Genomic DNA, 18462 nt, shown 5'->3' with positions numbered 1-18462 from the left:
GCCACCGCGTTTACATGTTTCTGCCACTAGATGGCGGCCACGGTCCTGTTCTTTCCTCTCAGCTCAATTCAGAGATTCTTGTCTAAGAGCCCCTTTGATGTGTATGGAAACCCTGGTGTTGTAGTGGTTAAGAGTTCTGTTCTTAGCCAAAAGGTAGCAGTTCGAATCCACCAGGTGCTTCTTGGAAACCCTATGGGGCCATTCTAGTATGTCCTGTACGGTCGCTATGAGTCAGATTTGACTCGACAGCAATGGGTTTAGTTTTTTGTTTGTTTGATGGATGTGGAGCACTGGTGTTACAGTGATTAAGAGCTATGGCTGCTAACCAAAAGGTCGGCAGTTCAAATCCACCAGCTGCTCCTTGGAAACCTTATGGGGCAGTTCTATTCTGTCCTATACGTTCATTATGAGTCAGAATCGACTCAACAGCAACGAGTTTGATTTTGATGGATGTACGCCCTGTGTTCGCTGATGTGGGAAAAATGCATGGATAGTGGGATGGAAAGCACTAATTGCACAGATGACAGATGCAAAGATGTTTATTGCAACATCATCTAATTTGGAAACAATCTACATGTTCATTAATAGGGGAGTGAGTGAAGTGTGGTTGGATAACTCATACCAAAAAACCCAAAACCAAACCCAGTGCCGTCGAGTCGATTCCAACTCATAGCGACCCTATAGGACAGAGTAGAACTGCCCCACAGAGTTTCCAAGGAGCACCTGGCAGATTCGAACTGCCCACCCTTTCGTTAGCAGCTGTAGCACTTAACCACTACGCCACCGGGGTTTCCTGGATAACTCATAAGATGGAATTAATTAATATGCAGTTAAAATGAACGAACTATATCCTTGCATCTCAACATGAATAGATCTTGATATTGAGTAAAAAAGAAATTTGCCAAACTGTATGTACAGATGAGCAAATTTTAAAAGCTAAAATCCATTTAGAATCCCACAATACAGAGATAATCATTAACTAAGAGCTTAGTCATCCACCATTAGAATGTAACCCTCATGAAGACAAGGCCCTCTTGATCCGATTCATCTCTGTGCAGTGCCTAGCACAGCCCTGGCTCGTGGTAAATGCCCAGTAAATATTGTTAATGAGTGAGTATTCTCCCAGTTTTTTAATATAAAAATTAGAATTGTATAGGACAAACCACTTTGCATGCTGATTTTCACAATTAATAATACGTTATGGACATTGTCTTATACTTAGTAAAAATATTTCTTTAATACAATTTTTAAAAGTAATCTAATTTTGGTAAAAGCTGTCAGTAAACAAATATTACTATTAGCACCTCCATACTCATACTCCAAAGAGCATGTTGTTGTTGTTAGGTGCCATCGAGTCAGTTCCAACTCAGAACAGAGTAGAACTGCCTCATAGGGTTTCCAAGGAGTGCTGGTGGATTCCAACTGTCAGCCTTTTGGTTAGCAGCCATAGCTCTTAACCTCTGCCACCTGGGCTCCCAAAAAGTACATTAATGTTTAAGTTAGGGACTTAACTAGATCCATTTCACCTCTCAGATTGTCAGGCAATCTTCATTAGCCCAGTAAGATTCCAAAGAATAAACTTCCCTTTGCTTCTTAATGGCACAGATGAGACAATGTATATTTCCAAGTCTCATATTTCTAAATCATCTCAAGTGTTCTAGAAAATTCCATCACTAAAGGTCATGTCTTTTGATGGATTGCGGGGTGGTGTTATTTTTAAATAAAAAGTTTATTTTAGCAAAGCTACCTTTATACTGATATTGGAAATACGAATCACAAAGTAAATCAAATGTTGGCTCTGAACTTGGTTTTCAATAAATAAATGGGTTTGGGATAGAGCTCTGAAATGACTAATGCTTTACTTTTGAATGAATACTGTACTTCTAAGTTTAGTCCTGGGTGAAGACAAGAGACTGGCTGGATCAGCATCTCCCAGTGTGTGTTCTGGGAACCCTGATTCAGTGGGAGGGCAGTGGGAGGGACAGGTGGGTGCTCACAGCATCAGGGGCTCTGGCACGAAGCTTCCATGGGTGGCACATTTGAAGCAGGATTGGTTTGCTTTTGGCACTACCTTGCTTCTGTCTCACTCCCAGGAGCTCACATCCAGTTCCTGAACTTCTCCACTGAGCCAAACCATGACTTCATAGAAATCCGGAACGGCCCCTACGAGACCAGCCGCATGATGGGCAGATTCAGTGGAAGCGAGCTTCCCAGCTCCCTGCTCTCCACATCCCACGAGACCACTGTATATTTCCATAGCGACCACTCCCAAAACCGGCCGGGATTCAAGCTGGAATATCAAGGTGAGGACGAGTGCCCATTTGCTCCTCTGGATGTCCCCATTTCTTACCTACACCCACCCATCTTCCCAGCCTTCCATGCAAGAGCAAGAGATCCTTCAGGAAGGTTTGGGGGTGAGGGGACAGACCTGTGCAGTGAGGCTTCCCTTTGGTGGCAGATCTCTGCATACCCGTTTGACAAGCTTACATTCTCACATGGCTGGCCCAACAGCGCCCTCTCTACACCTCTGCACAAACCCAACAGCGAACAGCTTTCTCTGGGCAAGTGGCCCATCTGTTCCTTCTCAGGCATCCCCTGAGTGTCTGGCCAGCCATCTCCTCTCAGGCGTGATAGGCTTAATTACACTCTCTGGGTCTTCCCCTGTGTGTCAGGCCCAGTTGTACTCACAAGGCTCCTCCTGTGATGGGGGATTCCAGTAACAGTCCCTGGAGTGCCCACTGAGTCTTGTGCAATGAAACGGGCTCATTTACTGCTGGTTTTCCTGTGTGAGGCCCAACCACTCTCACTGCTGCTCTACCTTACTGAGGTGAAATCTTGCCACAGGCCCCACTTCTCCTAGTGTACTTTCCCTGGAAAGAGTCCCATCAACTCTGACTCAGGCTTCCCTGTGTGACGGGCTGTCCCCTGTGGTTGTGAGGATTGTACACCACCTGTGTGCAGCTGTACACAATGGCCCTGAATAGGTCCAGCTTCTCCCTCTGATGCTTCCCCCATGTGACTGACTGAACTTTTTGTTCTAACCTCTTTTCCCATCATAATGGGAATTTTTTCCATAGTTTTAGATTTTTTTTCCCAATACTAGCACGTGCTTATAAAAAAAAAAATTAAAACATTACAGATATTTTTGTGAGCACATCATAGAAAGTCAGAATATTCTCATAATCCCATCTCCACTCCCAGTACACCCCACCCCATTCAGAGATACTGACTATTAACAATTTGGTATCCATTGCCAGTTCCTCTTATTCACGTAGTTACATGCTATAAAATTGTCATTAACACTGAATTCACAAATGCTGAACCATTGCTCCTAAGTGAAATACAGGGTTAGGTTCCCTCGAGCCTCTTATCATAACATTTTCATCAACAGATCAATACATAAACTTGTTTTTCAGTGTGTTTCTGATTAAACACATCTAAAGCATTTTTTTATTTCTTGTGCTTTAAATGAAAGTTTACAAATCAAGTCAGTCTCTCATACAAAAACTTATACACCTTGAATGTACTCCTAGCTGCTCCCCCCCCTAATGAGACAGCACACACCTCCTCTCCACCCTGTATTCCCTGTGTCCATTCAACCAGCTCCTGTCCCCCTCTGCCTTCTCATCTCGCCTCCAGACAGGAGCTGCCCACATAGTCTCATGTGTCTACTTGAGCCAAGAAGCTCACTCCTCACCAGTATCATTTTCTGTCTTATAGTCCAATCCAATCCCTGTTTGAAGAGTTGGCTTTGGGAATGGTTCCAGTCTTAGGCTAACAGAGGGTCCGGGGACCATGACCTCCAGAGTCCCTCTAGTCTCATTCAGACCACTAAATCTGCTCTTTTTACGAGAATTTGAGGTCTGCATTCCACTGTTCTGCTCTATCATGGATTCTCTGTTGTGTTCCCCATCCAGGCAGTCATCCATGGTAGCCAGGCACCATCTAGTTCTTCTGGTCTCAGGCTCATGTAGTCTCTGGTTTATGTGGCCCTTTCTGTCTCTTGGGCTCATATTTTCCTTGTGTCTTTGGTGTTCTTCATTCTTCTTTGCTCCAGGCAGGTTGAGACCAATTGATGCATCTTAGATGGCCACGTGCTAGCATTTAAGACCCCAGACGCCACTCACCAAACTGGGATGTAGAACGTTTTCTTAATACATTTTGTTATGCCAGTTGACCTAGATGTCCCCTGAAACCATGGTCCCCAGACCCCTGTCCCTGCTACTCTGACCTTCAAAGCATTTGGTCGTGTTCAGGAAACTTCTTAGCTTTTGGTTATTCCAGTTTAAACACACCTTATTTAATATAAGTTGATATGTTAACATTAAACTCATGGCAACAGCGTTCTAACTCAGGCCTGAATGAAGCTTATCTAACACACATGTTTTGTCCGTAAGGCACATTGCAGCCTTCTTGTGCTTAGGACCATTAGATAGCACTTCAGTACTATGCCTGAGGGCCACTTTAAACAGTGACTTCACCAACAAAAAGTACAAGCATGTGAAAACCGTGACACTAGACACACCACTAAAAGGACACATGTTTATAGTATGAGAGCTGAAAGAAGGCAGACTCGCCCTGTTCAACCTAAGCTGGGAATATTGGACAACTTAAAAGTTTTGCCACTCTGTACACGTTTGACTGCAAAAGCACCACAAGTATTGATTTTGGGGTTACAAATAAATTTTAGCAAGTAGGCAAATTTGCAAATATGAAGTCTGTGAATAATGAAGATCGACTGTGTTTCCCCATTTTCTTCTGTGCATACATTGATGTAGCTATATTATTATATTTTTAGACAAAATTGGATACATAAACATTTTTGCAGTTTGCTTTTTAGAGTTAAATTTTAATTACAGAAATAATTCACAAATATATTCACCTTGTTAAAAGAAAAATAAAGGAATTAAAACATTACAAGTAAGGATAAAGCTCTCTTTGTCTGCAACCTCCAAACCGAGGATTATTCCCCAGAAAAAGCCACCATTATTTTGGTGTGATCTTTCCCGACCTTTTTGCGTGCATTGATATACACACATTAGACGTACCTGTGAAAAATATATCATGTTTTGTGAATTTTTTTATTGTGTTTTCTATATAGAGAATACCATACTATACATAATGTTCTGAGACTTGTCTTTTTTATTCTGGAAAAAATATGGCTTGGAGCTCCTTTTTTGTCAAAGAGGAATACTGTCTATTTGGGCTCGTCATTTAGGGAAATCCTAACACGATGTTCTTCTGCTCAGTGGGTGCAGTTGGACCAGTTATACAGGCAGCGATGCCTCCTCAGAGTGCTTGAGCCTGTCTTGGAGGAATCTCCAGTGAGAGTGGTTGAGTGGTTAGCCTGCAGGGAAGCCTCAGTAGGAGGAGTTGGACTCTCACACCAATGAAGCTTCAAGGCGAGGGGCTGTGCCTATCACCCAGACAGTCTTGCTTAGTTGGTGGAAATGAAGCTGCTCCACCCAGGGAGCCTCGATGTGCATGTGGTCTTGTCGCAGAGGCCGACTTTAACTAAGAGTATCTGCACCTGTGAGACACATGGACCCTTAGTTGGAAGCATGGGGCCTGTAAAACAGATTATAGTCTGTCACAGGTGAGATTTGGGCCTAGTGCTTGGTCAGTATTCCTCCCTGGGACAGACATAGCTCCTCCCCGCAAGGCTTCCCCTGTGGTAGACCCAAGTGCTCTGCCTGAAGCTTTTCCTCACCCTTGTGACAAGAATAGATGCTCTCAGGCCCACTCACATGGACTGCACCTCCCTTGCCCCTGTGATGGGCACAGCTCTGCCCACTAAGTCCATGTAATGGGACCAGCCACTCTCAACTGCAATTCCTGCATGATAAGCCCACTTGTCCTTGTGAAGGCTGTCCATCTATGGCAGGCTCAGACTCTCCACTGAGTCCTCCCCTGTAGAAGAGACCTAACTACTCCCACAGAGCCCTGACCTGGGGCTCAGACACAGCCACACTCACACTGAGCCTTCAGCTTTGTGAAGTACTGCTACTAAGGCCCCCCCTGCATGAGGGGCCCAGGGATCCCTCTGAGGAACGACAGGAGGCCAACACTCTCAGTTAATGTTCCTCTCTGTGAAGTGCCTGTTACTCCCACTGAGGCTTCACATGTATGAGCAAGCAGCCCAGTCCTTCTCCTGGGAATTTTCCCTATGTTTTTTGGGGGGTGATAGAGTCGGGGATTGGAGAGTTGTAAGTGTGCCGTCAGAGGTCCAACACTTGCACCACCAGCTACCTGTATGAGAAACCCAGCTACAGCCACTTGAGTTTCCATTCTGTGATGGGTCCACCTCCCCCTACTCGCATTTGCCTTCATGACTTGTCCAATGATCCCATTGAGGTTGCAGGCCTGGCTCCTCCCTCTGTGCTGCCCATGTGCAGCAGTCCTATATTCGTTTCCAGAGGCTACTCTAACAAATTACCACAAACTGGTGGCTTAAAACAGCAGAATTTTTTTCCCTCACAGTCTGGAGGCCAGAAGTTCAAAATCAAGGTGCCAGCAGGATTGGTTCCTTCTGGAGGCTCTGAGGAAGAACTCATTTGGTGCCTTTCTACTAGCTTCTGTTGGTTATTGACGATCATTGGCACTCCTTGGCTCGGAAATACATCACTCCCATCACTGCCTCTGTCTTCACATCGTCTTCTCCTCTGCGTCCTCTTTCCCTGTCTGTGTCTTTTCTTATAAGGACACGTTACTGGATTTAGAGCCCACCCAGGGTCATCTTATCTCAAAATCCTTAATTATATCTGCAAAGATGCATTTTTCAAATAAAGTCCTATTCACAGATTCCAGGAGGACATATCTTTTAGGGGGCTACCATTCAACCCACCACAAGTTCTAAGGACTTCGGGGGAGCCCCACATGGTATCAGATCAGCTGCTTCTCTTCAGACTTGGCCTTGGCTTCCATCTGCTTTATAATGATCCCAACTTCTGGTACTAAATTGTCACTAGTGTCAGAGGCCCAGTACTCCCACTGAGGCCTTCCAGTTTATGACAGACCAGATGATTCTCCCTAACCAATAGGCCCACATTCTCCACTTGCATCTTTCCTAGCCCTGTGGAATTGTACCTTGTGAAACAGCCTCCAACCACTCACCTCAGGATTTTCCTTTACGGAAAGATCTAGCTCCATAAAAGAGCCACCTGTCCCCACTGAGGCACTTTCTATCAAGCACGCCCGGCTCCCGGTGGTACCTCAACTTTCTTTGGAAGAGATCCAACTCCTTACTCTTTCTCAAGTTTCCTCTGATTCAACACTCCGAACTTCCTAGTCTGTGGTTTTCTTTTCTTTTTTTCCCCTGTGGTTTTCTTTTCCCTTCTTCATGCAAATATTCTCACAAAATTTATAGTGACTATATAAGCTACCCCTACCAAGGCCTCCCAGTCTGATGGGTATAACTTATTTCATCAAAACTTCTTAGGAGGATGTTGTTTATAAAGAAACAAAATGACAAAGACATGGAAGTGTTCTAAAATATTAGGTATCATCGTTTTTATTTTTAATTATGGCATCTCCCTTTGGGAAAAAACCAACTACTTTCACTGAGGAGCCCTTCTCTGGGAAAGTTAATGATTCCTCCTCTTAGGGTTTATAGGCCCAACCTCTCTCTTTGAAGCTTTTTCTGGTGGAAGAGGCTCTGATATTTTTCTCAGTATAAAAGCAACTGAGGTACTCTCACTGAACTGTCTTTTTGAAAAGCCCAACTCCTTCCGCTTGAGACAATTTCTGTGAAAGAGGCCAGCTACTCTCATTAAGGCTGCTCTCAGCTTTTAACACACAGGGCTGGCTCACTTAACATGCATGGAGCCATGGTGGCACAGTGGTTAAGAATTCAGCTGCTAACCAAAAAGTTGGCAGTTCAAATCCACCAGCCAAGCCTTGGAAACCCTATGGGGCAGTTCTACTCTGTCCTATAGGGTCACTATGAGTTGGAATCAACTCGATGGCAATGGGTGCCCTCTTTAGGCACTTCACTGTCTTTGGGTCCACATGTTCTCCCTGAAGCTTCCCTTTAGAGTAAAGCCCATCCCACCTCCATTTACCTTGTGTTACCTGTGTAGCATGCTCACTGCTTCTACTAAAGTTTTCATCTCTGAAATCTCCCAAACTCACGTTGCTGCCATCTCTCCTTTGGCTGACCAATCCAACAACTCCCACTATGGTGTCTAGCTTTTTGGTGTGCCCAATTACTTTGGAGATTTCAAGTGAAACCTACCCAGTTCTTCCCATTGAGACTTCTCTGTACAGTATGGAGTGGAAATATGTATAGCACATCCACCTTTCAGGGAGAATTCACTTGAAATCTGCTACTCCTTAGGGGCGGGGTTTGAGGACCATGGTTTCAGGGGACATCTAAGTCAATTGGGATAATAAAATCTACTAAGAAAAGATTCTGCATCCCACTTTGGAGAGTGGTGTCTGGGGTCTTAAACGTTAGCAAGCAGCCATCTAAGATGCATCAATTGGTCTCAATCCATCTGGAGCAAGGAATAATGAAGAACATCAAAGACACAAGGTAATTATGAGCCTAAGAGACAGAAAGGACCACATAAACCAGAAACTACATCAGCTTGAGACCTGAAGAACTAGATGGTGCCCAGCCACACCGATGACTGCCCTGACAGGGAGCTCAACAGAGAAACCCTGAGGGAGCAGGAGAACAGTGGGATGTGGACCCCAAATTTGCGTAAAAAGACCAGACTTAATGGTCAGACTGGGACTGGAGGGACCCCGGAGGCCATGGTCCCTAGACCTCCTGTTAGCCCAGGACAGGAACCATTCCCAAAGCCAACTCTTCAGACAGGGATTAGACTGGAATAGGGGATGGAAAATGATACTGTTGAAGAATGAGCTTCTTGGATCAAGTGGACACATGAGACTATGTTGACATCTCCTGTCTGGGGGGGGGATGAGAGGGCAGAGGGGGCCAGAAGCTACCCAAATGGACATGAGGAGAGAGAGTAGAGAGAAGAACTGTGCTATATCATTGGAGGGAGAGCAATTAGGAGTATATGGCAAGATGTATGTAAATTTTTGTATGAGAGACTGACCTGATTTGTAAACTTTCACTTAAAGCACAATAAAAATTAATTTAATAAAGAAAGAAAGAAATCTGCTACTCCTACTGAGAATTTCCACTCTTAGAAAGTTCCTTCTGTTCCCACTGCCAATTTTCTAGGTAGGGTAGGCCCAGCAACTGCCATGAAGGCTGTTCTTTGCCCTGTGAACCCAGTTAATGGAAGGCTTTGCTCTGTGGCACATGCTAAACAAATCCCTTGCTTTGTTGACAGGCCCCAGCTACTTCCACTAAGATGTCTTCTTTTGAGCCAGGCCCAACCATTCCCATGGAAACAGCTTTCCTGCCATTTTGAAGAACTTGCCTTGCATGACGGTCTCCCATTCCTTTTAGCCCAGCCCTTTCCTCTGAAAAGTTTTTCCCCTTGCCACAGGGTTGGCCTACTCCCACCAAGGTTTATTCCTTCCTAATAGGTTCTAATTTCTAGGAATCAGAAAGACACCACTCAAATCCTCACTCTACTGCTTCCTGTTTGTAATCATAATAATTGTTGGGATGGTCAAGTGAGATAAGCAATATGAAAGAATCTGGATGGATCCATGGCCCCATGTAGGTGCTCAGTAAAGAATGTTTTAATCTAGCAGTGTCTTTCTTGAGCCTCCTTTCCCATGGATATAATAATGAACCACAAAACCCACTTTTGTCATCAAGCTGAATCTGACTCATTGTGATCTCACGTATTATAGAATAGGACTGCTCCATAGGGTTTTATTGGCTGCAATCTTAACAGAATCTTGATGAAAGCAGATTGTGCCTCTAGGGACCTGTCTGTAATATTATTTTTGTTGGCTGCCATTGAGTCAATTCCGACTCATGGCGAGCCCATGTGTGCAGAGTGTGCTCCATAGGATTTTCAAGGCTGTGACCTTTCAGAAGCAGATTGTCAGACCTATCTTCCAAGACACCTCTGGGTGGGTTCAAACAGCCAATCTTTTGACTAGTAGTTGAGCACTTACTCATTTGCGCCACCCAGGGATACAGTTGGATACAATAATAGTTAACGTTTACTGAGTTCTTACCATGTGCCAGTACTGTGCAAAGAGCTGTGCATATCTTAATTACCCTACTTAATCATCACAATCGCCATTTTATATATAAGAAAACCGAGACATAGAGAGTTAAATGACTTGTCTAGAGTCAACAGTTAGTAACAGAGGTCCATCTGAGTCCAAGTCTTGGTGTTTCACCTCTGTGATAACTATCTGCTGCTTCTATATTCTAGTTGTAGAAGAAAATGTCCAGAGAGAATAAAGTAAATTCCTCTCCTCATTGTTTCCAGCCTATGAACTTCAAGAGTGTCCAGACCCAGAACCCTTTGCCAATGGCATTGTGAGGGGAGCTGGCTACAACGTTGGACAGTCAGTGACCTTTGAGTGCCTCCCAGGATATCAACTGATTGGCCACCCTGTCCTCACATGTCAACATGGCACCAACCGGAACTGGGACCACCCCTTGCCCAGGTGTGAAGGTATGTCCCTCCCTCATCCCTGGTGATTCTTCCTGGGGGTTAGGGAGACTGACCCAGAGCAGTCACACATTCCACCTTCCTGCTCCTTGGGGTTCATCATACTGGACGTTCCAGGCAAACCTTATCTATCCCATTCTTCTATGAATGGGACCCAGCCTAGCCAGGGGAGAATGTCCTAGAGACAGAGCTCTCGGGGTCAGTGCTAAGAAGGATCTAGAGAAGAGTGGGCCCACCCCTAAGGTGCTACAGCCAAGCAGAAGACATACCCAGTCCTTGGAAAGATCCAGCCTGATGGGCTAGATGTCCCCAGTTGGAAGGGAAAACTATGCGTGATGATGTGAAGTTAATCATGGTACCTTCCTAAAGGAAGAAGAGAATGAAGCCTCTTTCTAGGAAACCTCTTGCTCCCCTCTTCACCTGCCACCCGCCTCACTTATTTTCTCTGCCCTACGTGTGCCTGAAAAATCCGAGTTGATCATATCAGGGAGCTGGAGGTAGCCCTTTTCCTGGGCCTTCATCCTTAACCAGAACTAGTATGGAAAAAAACCAAGAGATCTGTGCTGCTTCTACCCTGTATGCCCACCTCAGTTCCATTTTCCTCCCTTTTTCACTCTTGGAGCCCAGTGTTTTCCCTGGAAGAGAAGCTGATATTTGTCTTGAAAGGGGAAGGCTTGGCTGGGGCACTATAGCCCAGAAGAAAGTGCCAAGGCTCTGGGATCAGATCCCCCTCAGCTCCATCCTTGAACCACCACACCCTGGCTGTGTGACCTTGTCCAAGACACTTCACCTCTCTGAGCTTCAGTTTTTGCATTAGTGAAATGGGGCTTCTTGTCTCTGCTTCACAAGCTGGGAGGGTTTAATAGATGACTCGTGTAAAGCACCCAGCACAGTAACTAGCTCACAGGCAATAAACTCTTAAGTGTCAGCTCTCCACGGAAAAAGAAAACTTGTTTGCAAAACTGAGCTGTTCTGATGTTGGCATATGAGAGCTTAATTTCTAGAAATATTAAAACCCCAATTAGTTTTTCAGATTTCCAGAACCATCCCCATGTATAACCAACTGATCTTTCTGGAATTGTTGGTTGACCATGCACTATATGACAAGATTTTTTTTTTTTTTTTTGCTTTAAGTGGAAGTTTACAGTTCAAGTCAGTTTCTCATACAAAAAATTATACACACATTGTTATGTGACCATAGTTGCTCTCCCTACAATGTAACAGCACACTCCTTCTCTCCACCCTGTATTTCCCGTGTCCATTCAACCAGCTCCGTCCCCGTCTGCCTTCTCATCTCTCCTCCAGACAGGAGCTGCCCACATAGTCTCATGTGTCTACTTAAGCTAAAAGCACACTCCTCACCAGTATCATTTTATGTCCTACAGTCCAGTCTAATCTTTGAATAGTTGGCTTCAAGAATGTTTTTAGTTTTGGGCTAACTGAGAGTCTGGGGGCCATGACCTCTGGGGTCCTTCCAGCATACGACAAATTTTTTGCTGGTCTCTTCTAAAAGGCTGCAACATCCCACAGCTGCCCTTAGGAGTGGCCTGGGGTGTGCCCCTAGGACCACCATGAGGCATGGTTGTGGTGTTTGAGAAAGTGATGTTAATTACTCCTTCCAGTGGGTCATTATGAAAGGGTGATGATGACAAGTACTTTCCACTAGGCATCCACAGATAGATGGCTGTGTCAAAAGCAACTCTCGCAAATATTGTCAAATTCTCCAAATAAGGAATCCATGCAAGATGGCAGGGAAGTATCTCCCCCAACCAGGACATCTGAGATCAGGTGGTAATCCTACTTTCCTTAGAGCCACCAATGGGGTAGCCACAAGAGCAGGCGATGTCCTCTTGCCCCCTTTCATGTATCCAGCAAAGCATGGGTCAAGAACCCTCTCACAGGGCAGCCCAGAGGTATGTTTTCCCATTCCTATCTTCTCTCTGGGTCAACCTAAAGGGATGACTATTTCAAGTGTGTGCCCCTAGGGTAAATGATAGAGGTGGACAATAACAAGTTTCCCCAACCTGTTGGGACAGCAAGAGAGGACGGCAGGACCAGGGGACATGTAATCTGAGTATGTCATATCTGGGATTCTCAGGGTCCTGCCGTCTGGCCAGAGAGGGTAATAGCATGACTTCACAACTCCCAGGCCAGGCCCGGTGGCAGAGATGTGAAGATCCGGGTCCAGTCCCCAGCAGAGCTGAGGGGTCTTGTGTTGAACGGATTTGTATCTGCCCTGATGTCTTACATGTTCAGATATTAATTCAACATGGAAGAAGCATTGCTGTGTACCTCACGGTGATGGACATTACAGGGGCAACAGTGAACTGAAGTCACCCCAACCAATGGGAGACTACACTGTGTTGACCTCAGTGAATGTCATGTGATTCCCACAAGCCACTTCCTCCCTCAGAACCTCCCCTTCCTCATCTCACCCCGGCTTGGCTTCCTCGAGACTATTGTGAAGATCTGGTGAGAACAGATGTTTGCATGTGGAGACAGGGAGTTTTGAAGGCAGCAAAGGTGGCTGAAGCTCACTGGGAGGCCAGGGATGGGAGAGGCAGGTGGCAATAGCAAGGGAAGCTCCTGCCAAGGCTGAGCAAACAGACGAAATTTGAAAATAAAATAACACAGAGTCTTAGACACACATCCTATCAGAACGGCAGCTCTTCTGAAATCTTAAATTAACTCCTCCCACTTCCTGTGCTGTCAGCTTCCTCTTCTTCTTTGCACTCTCAATGGAAAGGGCACCGCTTTTCGTGTCTGATCCCACCTTTGACTCTGGATCCCATCCCCTCAGACCCTCTCAGGGAAGTGTACTGGAGGCTGATCCCCTCCCTCTCATCTGTCTTTCAAGCTCTTCCTTGCTTTTTAATTCTTCCCAAATTCTCCCTTTCTTTTTAACCCTTTAATTGGCATTTAAAACATGCCGAAGCTTCTCTTTAAAAAGACAAAAAAAAACCACCCTGACCGTACCTTTCCTTCAGTAACTCGCTGTCTCCTCTCCTCAAAGCTACGTTTTATGAAAGGGTATCTTGCACATGTAACCTCTTTTTACCTCATTTTAATTCTTCTGGTGGTTATGTCCACAACTCTAGATAATATACTTATGTTGTTGTTGTCGTTAGGTGCCATTGAGTCAGTTCCAACTCATAGCAACCCTATGTACAACATAATGAAACACTGCCCAGGCCTGCCCCATGCTCACAATCACTGCTATGTTTGAGCCCATTGTCGCAGCCTCTGCATCACTCCATCTCATTGAGGGTCTTCCTCGTTTTCACTGACCCACTGCTATACTAAGCATGATGTCCTTTTCCAGAGATTGGTTCCTCCTGACAGCATGTGCAAAGTGAGTGAGACCAAGCCTCGTCATCCTTGCTTCTAAGGAGCATTCAAGCTGTACTTCTTCCATGACAGATTTGTTCATTCTTTTGACAGTACGAGGTATATTCAGTATTCTTCACCAACACCCTAATTTGATCTTCCTTATTCATTGTCCAGCTTTCACATGCACATGAGATGATTGAAAATACCGTGGCTTGGGTCAAGCACACCTTAGTCCTCAAAGTGACATCTTTGCTTTTCAACACTTTGAAGAGGTCTTTTGCTGCTTTCACGGGTGCGGATTGTGGATCCAAGTAAAATGAAATCCTTGATAAGATAACTTCAGTATTTTCTCTGTTATAATGTTGCTTATTTGTCCAGTTGTGAAGATTTTGTTTTCTTTATGTTAAGGTGTAATCCATAATGAAGGCTGTTGTCTTTGGTCTTTATCAGTAAGTGCTTCAAATTCTCTTCACTTTCACTAAGCAAAGTTGTGTCATCTGAATATCACAGGCTGTTAATGAGTCTTCCTCCAATCCTGATGCTACATTTTTCTGCATATGGTCCAGCTTCTTGGAATATTTGCTAAGCATACAGATTGAATAAGTATAGTGAAAGGACACAACCTTGATGCACAACTTTCTTGATTTTAAACCATGCAGTATCCCCTTGTTCTGTTCAAACAACTGCCTCTTGGTCTACATACAGGTTCCACATGAGAAGGCAAAGTAAAGTATTATAATAAAATGTGCAAAGACCTGGAGTTAGAAAACCAGAAAGGAAGAACACACTCAGCATTTCTCAAGCTGAAAGAACTGAAGAAAAAATTCAAGCCTCGAATTGCAATGTTAAAAGATTCTATGGGCAAAATGTTGAGTGATTTAGGAGGCATCAAAAGAAGATGGAAGGAATACAGAGTCACTATACCAAAGAGAATTGGTCGACATTCGGCCATCTCAAGAGGTAGCATATGAACAAGAACCGATGGTACTGAAGGAAGTAGTCCAAGCTGCACTGAAGGTATTGGCGAAAAACACGAAAACCAAACCAAACTCACTGCCATCGAGCTGATTCATAGTGACCCTATAGGACAGAGAAGAACTGCCCCGTGGAGTTTCCAAGGAACACCTGGCGGATTTGAACTGCCAACCTCTTGGTTATCAGCCGTAGCACTTAACCACTACGCCACCAGGGTTTCCAGCGAAAAACAGGGCTCTGGGAATTGACAGAATAAGCAGCTGTAGCACTTAACCACTATGCCACCAGGGTTTCCAGCGAAAAACAGGGCTCTGGGAATTGACAGAATACCAGTTGAGGTGTTTCAACAAACAGATGCAATGCTGTAAGTGCTCACTTGTCTATGCCAAGAAGTTTGGAAGACAGCCACATGGCCTTCCAACTGGAAGAGATCTATATAGGTGCCCATTCCAAAGAAAAGTGATCCAACGGAATGTGTAAATTATTGAACAATATCATTAGTATCACTTGCAAGTAAAATTTTGCTGAAGATAATTCAAAAGCGATTGCAGCAGTACATCTTCAGGGAACTGCCCGAAATTCAAACTGGATTCAGAAGAGGACGTGGAACGAGGGATATCATTGCTGATGGCAGATGGATCTTGGCTGAAAGCTGAGAATAACAGAAAGATATTTACCTTTGTTTTATTGACTGTGCAAAGGCATTCAACTGTGTGGATCATAACAAATTATGGATAACATTGCGAAGAATGGAAATATACTTATTTGTCTTTTTTAAATTAACTTTTCATTTCTTAAATTGAATTTCATACAAAATTTACAACCCGATTTTTATTTATATGCACATCTATGTGTCCCCATCCACATCAAGATATAGAAAATTTCCACTATGTCGGAAGCCTCCCTCATGTCTCTTTCCAGTCAATACTCCTGCCCCAGGTAACCACACAATTTTGACTTCTATCACCATAGATAAGTTTCGTTTGCTCTTGAATTTCGTGTAAATGTGTCTGCCTTCTTTAGGTCATCATTATGCCTATGAGAGTCATCCATGTTGCTGCATGTAGCAGTAGTTTGCTCTTTTTTATTGCTGCATAGTATTCCAGTGGGTGACTATACAATTATTTATTTACGCATTCTACTGTCAATAGACATTTGTGTGGTTTCCAGTTGGCAAATTTGAATAAAGCTGCCATTAACATTCTTGTACATGTCTTTTGGTGAATTTTTGCACTCATTTCTCTTGGGTCTGTGCCCAAGAGTGGAATTTCTGTGTCATATGGTAGGCATATGTGTAACTTTAGGAGATATTGCCAGTTTTCCAAAGGGGCTGTGCCAAGTGACACTCCAGCCAGTGGTGTACAAGAGTTCCAGTTGCTCTTTTCCTCAGTAATGCTTGACCTTTTCAGTCTTTTTAATTTTAGCCATTCTAGTGAGTGTGCAGGCCTTTTTATTTGCATTTTCCTGATGGGTAGTGATATTGAGCACCTTTTCATATGCCTATTAGCCTTTTCAAAATCCCCTTTTGTGAAGTACCTGTTCAAGTTTGACTGCTTTTTAATTGCATTGTATCATAGCTTTGTAGGAATTGCGCATCTTGATTTTTAACATTAATATCTATTGACTCCCCAATATAAGTAGATGATGAGTAAGCTTTTTACTACCCCTGTTTTCTGCTCTTTTCCATTTGTACAACATCTCTCTTAGTATTTTTAATCTTATTTTGGTCACCTTTGTTCTTTTAAATAATACAGGGAAACCTCTATTTCTGGTTCTGTGCAATGTTAGCAGTACCTCTCGAGTCGTCACTTTTTAAAATGAGACTATTCATTCTCTACTTTTCTTCTGCCTTTTCTTCCACCACGACTCTCCCACCATCAGCTACGTTTTTACATTATCAATAATTTAAGCTTTACTTTCATCCCTACAACTGCTACCAAGTCTTCAATGTTTTGTCCATAGCTCAAGCTCTAAAACTAATAGATCGACAAACAATATTTGCATTATTATGACTATGTAAACTTTGATGCCGGATGAAGTCAACTGCTAGGATTACTTTTTCTTTTAATTGGAATCAATATGTAACCCCTGGGCTGCTTGAAGGAGATTAATTCCTGCATCAAGGTCAACTGAATTCACTTCCCTTACGTTTCATCATTTGCTTGAAATCGTACAGTGTAAATTGCTTCATATTTGAACCATGACTTTTTCATGTATTTTCTGTTTTTGCTGGAGCATCTAAATGCTTTTTTCTTGTATAATTTGTTTTTCTTATTCCCTCTACTCTTCCCAAAAATCGCAGTCATATTTCTTTTTATGTGGAGTTCACCTCTTCTTTTTCCCAGGAGACTTCCTTCCAGGACTCTTCCATTCTCCTACTCTGTTCTGAACTGATTATACCCTCTGCCTCCTGCATGAGTTTTGCTAGGATGTTCCTCCATTGCCCCCCTGAATTGGAGTCAGTGTTTCCTAGATCCTCTGTCTTCCTTTTTGTTGGTTTTCGTTCTTATTTTCTAGAGGACATCCTCAAAACACCTTCCTAACAAAGGTGTGTTGGGTCCCTAAATGTCTGAAAATACCTTTAATGTTCCTCAAATTTAATTGATAGCTTCAGTGGGCATTGCATTCTATATTGAAAACTATCTCTCCTTTGAATTTTGAAGGTGTGTCTCCATTGTCTGTTGGATCTAGTGTTGCTAATGAGAAGCTGGATGCCAGTTTAATTCTTGTACCTTTACAGGTGATCTGTATTTTCTCTCAGGAGGCTTTTAGATTCTTCTCCAAATTCTTGGTGTTCTGAAATTTCAGTGGGATTTTGTTTCCTTTCTCTATCTCAGCATTCAGTAAAAAAAAAAAAAATTTTTTTTTTTTGACCCTTCGAATTTCAATGCTGGCATTCTCTCTTTAGCTCTGGAATATTTTCTTGAACTGTTTATTCACTCATTACTTCTCCATTTTCCCTGTTTTCTCTTTCTGGAACTCCTGTTAACCAGTGTTGGACCTCTTGGATAGGTTCCCTGTGTCTTTTATCTTCTCTCTCACATTTTCAGTCTTTCATCTTTCATTCTACTTTCTAGAAGATTTTTCTCAACTTATCTTGCATCTTCTGTTAAATATTTTATTTTGGGAATCACAGTTTCAATTTCCAGTGGTTCTTTTTTGTCCCTCATTGTTCACATTTCATGGCATTCTGTTGCATGAATGAAATATTTTCTCAGTTCTCTGAGGATAAAAATTAGAGATTATTCATTTAAGTTCTCTTCTGTACTCTAAATTATCTCTATTTTTTTCTTCTGTGATCATGTTTTTTTTCTATTTGTTTTTCTTAGAAACCCTGGTAGCATAGTGGTTAAGTTCTACAGCTGCTAATCAAGGGGTCAGCAGTTCAAATCCACCAGGCACACCTTGGAAACTCTATGGGGCAGTTCTACTCTGCCCTATAGGGTCACTATGAGTCAGAATCGACTTGATGGCAGTGGGTTTGGGTTTTGGTTTATGTTATATTGCATACTTTCCTCAAATGTCTGCTGATCCCATTCAAATTTGAGAATGATGCAGTAGAAGGCCTGAGCTCTGTGTACATATGCAGGGTTGGTAA

At 43.4% G+C, this 18462-nt stretch overlaps 1 protein-coding gene across 1 annotated transcript in view; it reads left to right on the top strand.

Moving 5' to 3' along the window:
- Window positions 1–18462, top strand: part of CSMD2 (CUB and Sushi multiple domains 2) — a 786100-nt gene that overhangs the window by 680738 nt on the left and 86900 nt on the right. The window contains exons 41-42 of the mRNA XM_049878694.1: window positions 2094–2303; window positions 10374–10562. Coding sequence (XP_049734651.1) covers window positions 2094–2303; window positions 10374–10562 — 399 coding nt within the window. The remainder of the gene's footprint in view (window positions 1–2093; window positions 2304–10373; window positions 10563–18462) is intronic.

This window comes from Elephas maximus, chromosome 3, assembly GCF_024166365.1.
Source record: "Elephas maximus indicus isolate mEleMax1 chromosome 3, mEleMax1 primary haplotype, whole genome shotgun sequence".
NCBI lineage: Eukaryota > Metazoa > Chordata > Mammalia > Proboscidea > Elephantidae > Elephas > Elephas maximus.
The sequence above is the reverse complement of the archived record's forward strand: the minus strand, read 5'-3'. Positions and strand labels throughout refer to the sequence as shown.